At 34.1% G+C, this 11144-nt stretch overlaps 2 protein-coding genes across 8 annotated transcripts in view; one reads left to right on the top strand and one right to left on the bottom strand.

Moving 5' to 3' along the window:
- Positions 1–77: 77 nt before the first annotated feature.
- Herc4 (HECT and RLD domain containing E3 ubiquitin ligase 4) lies at positions 78–8910 on the bottom strand. Of its 6 annotated transcripts, none has more exons than XM_083103704.1 (18): positions 8654–8910; positions 6354–6540; positions 6185–6295; positions 5962–6084; positions 5578–5853; positions 5309–5460; positions 5112–5228; positions 4661–4921; positions 4332–4462; positions 3974–4142; positions 3602–3895; positions 3106–3285; positions 2901–2987; positions 2630–2815; positions 2202–2512; positions 1965–2114; positions 1548–1887; positions 78–1456 (listed from the first exon to the last, which is right to left on the bottom strand). In XM_083103704.1, exons 2-18 carry the CDS (start codon positions 6466–6468, stop codon positions 1304–1306), a joined length of 3156 nt encoding a protein of 1051 aa, XP_082959830.1. In that variant the 5' UTR covers positions 6469–6540; positions 8654–8910; the 3' UTR covers positions 78–1303. The 6 variants fall into 6 exon arrangements, with proteins under 6 accessions (XP_082959830.1, XP_082959827.1, XP_082959831.1 ...); XM_083103701.1 differs by lacking the exon at positions 8654–8910 and adding exons at positions 7186–7263; positions 8431–8575 and having other exon boundaries at positions 1965–2512; XM_083103705.1 differs by lacking the exon at positions 8654–8910 and adding an exon at positions 8431–8561.
- Moe (moesin) overlaps positions 8511–11144 on the top strand; it is a 30173-nt gene continuing 27539 nt past the window's right edge. The window contains exons 1-2 of one of the 2 annotated variants that reach the window (XM_083103710.1): positions 8511–8780; positions 9605–9676. The gene's annotated coding sequence lies outside the window, so the exon portion shown is untranslated. Of the gene's footprint in view, positions 8781–9604; positions 9677–10633; positions 10828–11144 lie in introns of those variants that run through there. The other variant, XM_083103709.1, reaches the window with a different exon arrangement.

Raw genomic sequence — 11144 nt, 5'->3', positions numbered from 1 at the left:
TCATATATTGTAATATGATGTAACACCGGTGTATATATAAATCAAACTTTGCGAAATTTATATAATGAAATAGTGGATATACATAACGATAAACTTTATTTTCTCGCTTGCTTCATAGATAATACAAGAAACGCATCTAAATATCAACAGTTTACAAAATTATTTCATATGCATTCATATGGAATTTCCAAAGAATACAGCTCGAATATGCTGTATTATTGAAATGGTCTAAATCTTGTGTCCATAAAAAAAATGCATCGCAAAAGACAAACTTAAAAAATATATTCTGATTATAAATAAATGGTTCTCCTTCAGCGCGGTGCATACTATTTTATCGCAAACATCATAATCGGAGTTGCATTGCTAATTTTATTATCCATGCACTTCTCTTTTTAATACATATAAAATATTACGTTTATACACAAGCTCGAAAATACACTCTCAAATAAATAACGTACAAGCTGATATTAAAAATATAGAATTTTCGAAAAGTTGTGAAAACTTGTCAGCGTGGTTGTCGCGTTAAAAAAATTCTCATTAAATTACTAAGCGACATTCCCTGAGTATCGTGTCCCTTTTTAACTAAAATACATTATTGAAGCACATTTACAAATTAGTATTTCAAGTTTCTTTTAAAAATTATCAATTTCCTAACAAATTATATATATTAAAGTTCTTTTGTAATATTAATAGATTTCCGTGTGCAAGTAAAACATAAGTGTAATTGTTCTATTATACATAATCTTTACAAATTTAACGAAACTTAATCAGTTCTATTATATCATACTGTCTATTAATATTAATAGTTTGATAAAATAAAAAACAGTATTGATATAATCGGTTTAAATCCGAATGCCGGTTTAATAACTGAATGTTTTTATTTGAGCAAAAGGTTTAAAAATTTTATTTTATTTTTAAACTTGTTTAGTTCGTAAGTCAGCAACGAGTCGATATCACAATAGAAAATTGTTTCCCAGATTTTAATTTTGTATATATTTTCTCGATTTTGTTATGTACTGGGATATATTATATTGTATCATTGATTGATGAGTTTAGACATGTACTATAACAAAAATATGGAATATGGTTTTAATTCAATTATCTTTAATTAGCTATTGAAGAAAAAATCAAAGCAACAAATTGATGCACCATCAACACAATTATGCATCAATAAGTAACTTGTTATTTTTCATGGATATTCAATTTTTATCAATTTTATAATTTGTAATTTCATATGCAAATAGAAAGTTAATAATTGTACAATTATATATGAGTCATGAAAAAGGCTTTATGTCTTTTGTTTTCACACAAGCGAAAATCCTTGATTATGCTGGATAGCTTGCAGCAACTTATATTTCAATCTTTCGCGCGTTTGATAACGTGGCAAGTCGAGTAGATTGAAGCACGTGTGCGCAGCAGGCAAGAAACGTTCATCGGACATCGGTTGTATCGTTATCTACAACAAAAAAAAAATTATCAAATGATAAATTAATTTTTGATTTACAAAGATTTTGTAGTTATATGTATCGATTCGATGTTTTTCGTACCTTAATAGCTTTCATACCCTGTATAGGTATTCTGTCACTGCCTGTTAAGAAAAGTAAAAATTTTTTCTTCTCTTCTAATGGCAACTCGTGAAAAACTTGCCAGAAAAGCACAATAGTAGGATCACTTTTGGTATAACCCTCTTTATAAGCAGCATTCTTCTCTAATTCTTCCCAATCATAGTTTTGATTGCCGATTACCAACGCCATCAATTCATGACTATGAAAGAGTTCTAACACCCTTCCTCCACACACTTTATGAAAACCCTTGTAAAATGCTTTGAACTGTGACTCCACCGATTTGTTCAGTATATAGTCTATGTAGAGATTCACATATTGTTGCCTACATAGACAAAAATAGTAATATCTTTCACATTTTTATCAATGCTATCAGAGATAATATGTATAATGCTTACATACTTATTTTTTAATGTTACAGAAACTTTGCTACCACCAGGTATCAAATCGAAACTTTTCTGCTCGCCAAATACTTCTCTAGTTATTTCGAAATTCAAACAAAACACTTCCTCAAAGTCTGGTTCGTTGTAATCAAGAATATTCTGCATACTTCTGCAATTATAATTTGTACATTTGTTAAGTTTTTCAATCCATCTAGGATCAATAATTCTGGGATGAACAATGTGAAATATAACATACTTGGCTATTACAGGTGACATATCCTTGATGTCATTTAATCCGACTGATTCACCCAATAGTTTCTTATACAAGGCCAATGGGAATGGTAAGTCAATGATTATGAAATTATAAATAGCTAAGCCACAAAGAAGGCCGATTAAGAAATACATAACTTCATCCTCCAACGAGTCCGAGCTAAACCAGATTGTCCTCGTCTCCTTGTATTCTTTAAACATGCCGTACTTAGGATCGAGAATTTCTCGCAGAAGAAGCATGAAAAATTCTTTTTTCACGCCACCTACATCTTCGGCTTCTTCGCCGTGAAATTTAACCTGAAAGAATATGAATACAACCATGCAATTATATATATAAGTTCTTAAAATCTTTAGAGTCAAAATGTTTGAATGATGCGCCTAATTATCTGGATTTAGAGAGTGTGAGATACTTACTCTAAGTGGTTTTTTCAATTCACTAGAATCATACTGAGATAACTGTGTCAGAGTATCTTGCACTATATCATTCCGTGATACATTCAATATTACAAATTGATTATAATGTTGAGGATTTGCACTAGCCAAACCAAACATTATATCTCTTACAGCCCGTGATACTGCTTCATGCATTGCAGATTGCATCTAATGTGAATACAATATATTTTAAAAAATACAATATTTATTATACAATACTATTTCTCAAAAACTTGTACTATTTATTTTATACCTGTATAGCTTGATCTGTTTCGAGCAATGTAGTTTTTGCTTCAGCATCAAATAGAAAAGGATAATTGCAAAAGTATATTTTACGATACTGAAAAAAAATGCAAGAATTATCAATGCACAGCAATATATTTATATTATTCTCTTATAATTTACTCTGTACATGTGGATTAAGAAACTCGCTATGATAATCTAGAGATGAAACTTACATAAGACCGATCTTCTTCCGATATCCACGTGAGGTAATCGCGGTTGATATCTATATGTTCCGATAATTCTGGCAAGTGAAATGTCTCATAGGGTACTCTTATACCAGCTACTATATTTAATCTATATAGTAATTGTAACAGTTCTAGAACAGCTTTTAGATTTTCATTCCACAAAACAATCTATAAAAAATACAAGCATAATATTATTATCAAAATATTATTACCATATGTGTAGGAGATTTCTTTCTTTTCTCTAATAATATTTTGAAATTTCCATAAAATATTCTATTGTTTTGTAATACTGAACTTTTCTTTTATAGTCAAAATACTGTTAACAGAAGTGTACCAGTTTAATTGCATTTATACTATAATTTTGAAGAGACTGCAGCATAAGTCAAGAGCTGTGTTATGAGAAAATTCTTGAAAATTTCAAAAATTAAAAAACAATCTTTGATAGTTTCTGTGTATCATCATTTGCATTATTTCATATAGTTACCTTGTTCACTGTCGATTGCTCCACAATGTGTAGCACAGTGGATTTATAAATCCTCACTAGTCTCTCAAAATAGTATGCCGAAGCATATGCACTCCACCATATGCTCACAACTTTATAAGCCTCCGCTTTCAGTTTTAACACTGCTTTGCAGAACGGTATCTGTAGAGAACTGTAGTTTGATAGATTTGCAAAGCGATGATACAATGGTAACGTTAAGTACACTCTCAAAGACTCAACATCGGGCGGAGAATCGACGAACGATGGCATCAGACTTTCAATTACACATGTAAAAATCTGAAATAAAAGAATATGCCATTTAATATCATTCAACAATCTAAGTATATTTTGTACATTATACAGCTTGAATCATACCAATTCTTGTATCGTATTATTCTCCAATTCTGAGATAATTCCGAATAATTTAATCGCGCGGTCAAGATCGACCCCATGATTTTTGCTTGAACAACCGTAATGCTTATCATTATCAAGTAAAAAAGACGCATTTATACATGCCTGACTTTTGAATACAGTTTCTAGGTAACTGAAAACATTGATAAATAATTGAAATTCATGTAAGTGAAATTACAGCACAAATCATTTAAATTAGAGTTGTGTAATCTGATACACGAGAGTAAAGAAAAAATGCGAGCGAATATTTGCTCGTGGATGTATAGTTAAATTTTTGTTAGATCATACAATTTTTTAAATTAAAGTACAATATTCCACTCACGTCATTAACTCATGATTAACTTGTGAGCCTGCTGGGACCCTTTGACAGTCAGCTAGCTTTTCCTCCGTCACTGTAAGAATTTGGGATCCTAATATTCTACAGTCATCTGGTTCTATATTCTGGTTATTATCCTGTAGATATTTAAGCAGAAGTAATATCCCGTGTATTATTACAGAAACGACGCGAGATTCAATATTTCACTGTGCGCTCCATCTTTCTCTTTTTTTTTTGTAAAAATCAGAAAATAAAAAATAGCTAATTTAAACTTGGAAGAGATAAATTAATAAAAAACCGCGTAAAAACACACGAGATGATGAGAAAACACACACTTCTCTTGTGGTAATTGTAGCAAAACAATGATCAGCGCCGCTGAAAATGTGTCTAACGACACAATCGATTTGTGGGCTATGGTACAGGTCGAACTTCATCGATGATCCGCTCGCCGAGGACCATGGTCCCAGTACGACTTGTGGCGTTGTGGCACTTCGCGAGGCGCGATTACCTAATTGTCCAGCACCTCCTAGACCCCATGCGTAAACTCTACCTCTAGATGGTACTAAGGCAAGTGTGTGTCTTTTACCACATGATATCTAAACAATGTAATATATACAATATTAATATACATAATGTAATGCATAAAATATGTATATAATATTATATGTAATTGTTTAATATATAATAATATAAATTATGTAATTAAGATTAATACGATTTAATTACACAGGAAATATAGTATAGTATACATATTATAATCCAATATTTTTTGTATTTATAACTTACTTGTGTTACTGTGCTACCCATTAATTCCATAACTTGTCGCGGCAAGATTTCGTTCATACCATTTCCATGACCTAATTGACCATACATTCCAGCACCACAAGTAAACACTCCACCATCCTAGAATTTTCACAGATGATAAGTTTTTATATTGAGATTTATATATTTTCAAAATATAATATTAAATGAATAAAATTTACCAATGTCAAAAATACAGAGAATTCCTCACCGCACGTTGCATAACATACTTTTGCGTTTCTTACAGTACGTAATTGGCAAGGCACAATTCTCTGTTGTGTATCATTTAATCCCAATTGACCAAAAGTATTTCGCCCCCATGCAAATACAGCTCCTGTCCGAGAAAACAATGAATAATAATATTGATACATTTAAATAAATGTTGAAATCGAATGATGTCGAGAAAGATTCGATTCTTTAATTATATGCTCATGTAATAATAAAAACTCGCCTGATTTTGATATAACTACAGTATGATATCCTCCACATGCAATAAATGCAATTGGTACAGCAGCTAAAGTAACAATTCTTTTTGGTTTTATTTCAGTAACTGTATGGGATCCTATTCCTAGTTGTCCTTCTCTATTACTACCCCATGAATATAATTCTCCATCATTAGTCAGAGCAATTGAATGCTCTACACCACACGCAATCTGTACTATCACGCTTGTACCCAATGCTTTTACCATACGTGGTATACGTTCTGTACAATCGACGCTATTTAACCCTGTAGGACAATAAATAAGTTATAATTATTATATTTATAATTTTAAGATATTAAAAATGTTATTCCAACGTTTATATCAGTATATAAAATTGTAAACAAATATATTACCTAGTTGACCCTTCATATTACAGCCCCAACTAAAAAGTTGTCCCCATTCGTTCACAGCCAAAGTATGACAACTGCCACAAGCTATTTTCTTGAATACAAATGCATCCAGGCCAGGTATCAGTTCTATTTTAGCAAAAATTGATACAAAATTTTGCAATCTCTTGGAAATATTACTGCATCATATATTTAATTGAAAATTTTTATTGTTAAAAAATATACTCACGTAATCTTTTCCTTGCCTTTTCGTGACCAAGTTGTCCATAATCATTATTACCACAAGAATACACTTGCCCATCATTTGTAATGGCTACAGTATAATTTTCTCCACATGCAACTAAAAATTGAATTTTAAAAATTTTGCATATTCTGATAAGATTATTCAAGAATCTTACTTTGTTCAACTTCATTAGCTTTTGCAAAATCCACTTGCCGAGGCATAAAAATATTCTCATCTTCAATTCCGCCCAGTCCCAACTCTCCATGTATAGTACTGCCCCAACAAAACATTCTCTTGCAAATTTTGAATCGTTTTGCTGCTATATTACTTTCATTCGTTGAATATCTTTTTGACTTGTTTGCCTATATTAACAGATATATGTTTCACATTAATATACATTATTAAATTTGCATCAAATGATGATGTCAGATTATATATGTATCAATTATTCAGTCGACAAAATATCAAATTAATTACGAGATAATGTGGAAGCATATTCGTTATTGTTTATTTCCTTATTATTAGTAAGTAAATATTTTCTAAATTGAAATAAATCGAATTTTTAGTTTATTAATAATAAGTATTTATCAATATAGAGATGTATACATCTTAATATTTATATATTTATATGAATTCACTAAACATTGAGATATTTTATTTTAACACTGTGTATTAAACGTGCCAATAAATTAATCGATGGAAATTTCTTGTATATTCCGTTTTTAATAAATTAATTGTCAATATAATATATCTAAAACACATCAATATAATGCATTGATATTTATTATCACACTCTCAAATTAGACACAGCTTGTCCTTTGAAACAAATAAAAAAAAAATTAATAAATATCTCTGTTCACTGATGCTTCTTTTTCAGTAACACGTGGCACCATAAAAAATCATAGCGTCACTTTACGAACGAATCATCCGTAGGTGAAAGAAAACCGAGCATACTTAAAAAGAGGATGAGGCATTACGCCGGGAAAAGAATGGTGTCAGCGACTAACCATATTTATCTGTATCTCTCATAAAAGCGTCAGGCTTGCGGGCGGGACATGTTATTTATGTGGGACGCGTGGTACGTCCTAAAAATAATATTCCTTTGTAGCGGCAACTTCGATTCGGACTGGCAATCGTGTCGGAGTCGGGGACAATCAAATTGTGGCGGCCACGCGACGACGTTTATCGCTATCTGCACATCGCATCGTGAACCTCACATTCGCGGAAATACCATAGAATTTCTGACTGCAAATTCCCCTTATCACCGGGCAAATCGAAGATTTGGAGACGCGTCTCTTTTATCTCGCGCGTATTTATATACACTGACGCGAGTGACGTAACGAAAGGACAAAATTTGGACGTGATGCGCTCGGACACTTGGTGCAACTGAGAGGTTAATCCACAGACTTCTGTATATATGTGTTGGACTCTCACACGACCATCTCATGTCTCACATGGTAAGATGTAAGGTAACCATTTACAATTAGGTGGAATTTATACCGGGTATCACAGAATTTGATGACATGTCATTTGATAAGACGTGTAAAAACAATTAATTATCAACACTCGACTTATATGTACTTGCTCAATTGTAAATGGTTGTCCCGCTTCAACTGTAACATCTGTCAGTAACCTACTATGAATAATATAAAAGTCTGTGGGTTAATCCGAATGTTCTCGCACACAAGTCATGTGCTGTCATTCGAAGATTCTAGAGTGAACTGCCTCTCTTATATCTTAACACTCAAATTTACCGGTTTTTTATGACGTATTTAAAGAGATAAATAAGTAAAATAAAAGACGAGACGATCGAGAGATGATTCTTTTCAAGGCAGATTTATTCCTTTTTGAAACATGATGCAAACAAACGATTATATTTCATAACGAACCGTGCGCGAGCTGAATTGTTCGCGATCATTCGTGACGTTTGACGCTTCTAGAACAAGGAATGACACCGCACGAATATCGAGTGCATCAGAGTATTTTCGACAGATAACGCTTTTTTTCCCTCGTTTTTTTTTTTCAACGAAATCGAATCTTCCAACATCGCAGCCGAACTTGTTACGTCCTTCAGTCGAGAAAATTAATTATTTATTATCAATAGGAAAATTTAACACGTAAATTACGGAAGAGAAAAAAAGAAATTGATCAAAATTCGAATATCTTCCCCGTCTCCCTCGAAGGCGCAGATAAGGCGAATCACCGACTCGAAGTTGGCCGGATTTTAGCTGTCACAGGTCACAGCACCTTACCTGAACTCTTTTCCGCGGCAATGGTTAGGTTATCGTGTCATCGCATGAGTTCGACGTTTCGCGAGACGACGATCGAACGGCTACGCGCGCGAGCGAGATGAAAGGAACCGGGGGAACGCGACGTCTCCGACGTAGCATAACGCGAGGGAACAGAGTGCGTAATTCGATTCCTCTATTAAGATCTCGTTAAGGCTACGCGCTGCGTGTCGCTGCTTTCACTTACATGTTCGCTCGTCGAGCTTCATCAGCCTCGTCCGAGACAGAGCGACACGATCGAGTCGGTCACGTCGAACGTTTGGGATAGTCGCATATTATCTTCGTCTCCAACGATCTAACGTGCACTTAAACCGGTACGTTGATACAGATACAGATACAGACACTGTGTTCATCGCGCAAGGTGTATGTATATTGCATGTATATTGAATGTGTGTAGTGTATATATAGCATATATAGTCTTTTTTTTTTCATTCGCGAGTCTCTTTCTTGACAACCGCGGCGCAAGAATGTAAGGTAGACCGGCAGAGACACTTTAAATAAGCGCATCGACTTGTTTCGCTAGTGACGTTTTATCGAGTTTCGTTTACCAACAATGCGATTTAATCTTATCTCATTACCCCCTTCTCTGTTTTAAAAGATCCTGATACGAGAGCTCTGTTGTAGAAGATAGAACTTGTACGATTTGTTAAGAAAGCATCGGTTTATATGGCACGTATTAAGAATCTCGAATATAGGTATCTTTGTCAAATATCAATCATATGTATGTATGAATTAAAACACATCAAACATCTTTACATGAATTATAATTGCATGTCAGAACATGTATGAAAAATATATGCTCTGATATATGTATAAATTTATACGATAAGGTATTTCTGTTATTATGTTGAATTGTAAGGAATCTATCTTTTTCTAAATTCCTCTGATATTTAATGCCAGATAAAAATTTGATAATTGATTTAAATAATTGATTTTTAATGGATATCATCTGTTGCTTATACTTCTCATACGAAATCTTGTAAGGCATGTATGTGTATGGTATTCCTCTTTAATTTTATATCAAAATATTTTCCTTCTTTTTCTACAATCTTTTTATAAAAATATATGTGTATAGTATTGAAGAGTAATTTTATGCTATTTAAATAAAATAAAATTAATATAATTTTTCATTTTTCAGATACTAATGGATACATGATACAAGATTAATTATCATATGTGCAAAAGTTATCAAAAGAATAATATATATTAGGTAAGAGAAAACATACGCACATATGCAGACATAAAATAAATAAATCACATATCTTTTATCAAAATTTTCAAAAGATGAGTCATTGGGAAAATATATCTTAGTGAGAGATAATGTAAACTAAAAATTCAATTCGAATCTAATATAATTTGAAAGAAATAAATTAAATTGAAGCGAAATGAATTTAAATAATGGAAGCATATGGTCAAAGTGGGAAGAAAAATTATGTCCATAGAAGGATCACGAACATAAACAATTGTAAGCCAATGTTGACAGTTTGCCACATGCAACATACACAAACATATTGCTGTAATATTTATTGTATTTAGTCATACTTTATGTATTCAAGTTTTATCTCTTGCTAATCACAGTGTTATTTACATTAGCATACAAGATGGGTGTATTCTTTTTATGCAATAGCAAATTAGTCTCTGTTTCATTTTTCAAAAGTATTTATTCACAAATTTATATTTGAAAAACGTATACATGTCAAAGTGAAACTTGAAAACTAAATATTAAGTCGTCCCTGCAAAATCACTATTTAGAGTATATAAACAAACTCGTATAATGTATAAACATAAGCATAAAGAAAATAAATCAATCGATTTCCTTATATTTACGCCTATGCAAGTCTGGATAGAGGCCTTTAAATTCATGAAAGAAACAAACTCACGCCAAAATCAGTATGAATCGAGGGCAATAATATAGCGTGAGTTAATCCCACTATATCACTGTGTTATCCTCGGCGGGGAAATATCCGATAGACGCATCTTAATAATACGTGGTTCATGCTCGAACAATAATACGATGCGAGTGTCCGCTCTATACGTCATCGTTTCCGCGGCGCGAGAGCGCGACACGCGTCTCCGGCAACGCGCATGACTCGCGCTCCCCTCTCCTCTCCTCCCCTCCCACCTCCTCCCTGCCCCCACTTCGCGGCGACGGATCGAGCGGGCGGGCGGCGGCGGCCATATTATCAGTGAGGTGTCAGTATTTTCCGAACGTGACGGGATTTTTGGGTGTGGATCGCGCGATTTCCTATTTCGCTGTCCGTGTCGCGAAGTAATAGTGCGAGTGCCAGGTGAACCGTCGTGGATGTAGTGCGGCACACGTGTCACAGGATCCTCACGGGTGCGTGCGAGCAGAGAGATCAGGTACGTAAAGTGCGTCGCGCGGTGCGTGTACGTTTCGTCTTGTCTTGTCTCGTCTCGTTTCGTTTCGTTTCGTTTCGTTTCGTTTCGTTTCGTTTGCGTCCCGTTCGTGTCGGTCGATCGACGACTCGGTTGCTCCTGTCGCTCGCCTCTCGTCGTCGTCAACGTCGTCGCCGTCGCCCTCGTCCTCCCGTGGTACGTGGCTGCCGCATCGCGGCGATTCGCACGCGGAGAGAATTCGCGGCCGGCGATCGGCGACGGGATGAAAAGGCCCGACTCCTGCCATCGCGCTGCCGGCTCGCGTTCGCGAGCGCGCGGAT

The sequence above is a fragment of the Camponotus vicinus genome, unplaced genomic scaffold (genome assembly GCF_025532165.1).
Source record: "Camponotus vicinus isolate PSW18456_S1 unplaced genomic scaffold, iyCamVici1.0 SCAF_7, whole genome shotgun sequence".
Classification (NCBI taxonomy): domain Eukaryota; kingdom Metazoa; phylum Arthropoda; class Insecta; order Hymenoptera; family Formicidae; genus Camponotus; species Camponotus vicinus.
The sequence above is the reverse complement of the archived record's forward strand: the minus strand, read 5'-3'. Positions and strand labels throughout refer to the sequence as shown.

Coding starts and splice junctions, on each gene's coding strand:
- Herc4 (XM_083103701.1), bottom strand. Junction 5,229..5,308: donor TCTCTGTATTTTTGACATTG/GTAAATTTTATT, acceptor TGAAAATTCTAG/GATGGTGGAGTGTTTACTTG. Junction 4,922..5,111: donor TGGGTAGCACAGTAACACAA/GTAAGTTATAAA, acceptor TACATTGTTTAG/ATATCATGTGGTAAAAGACA.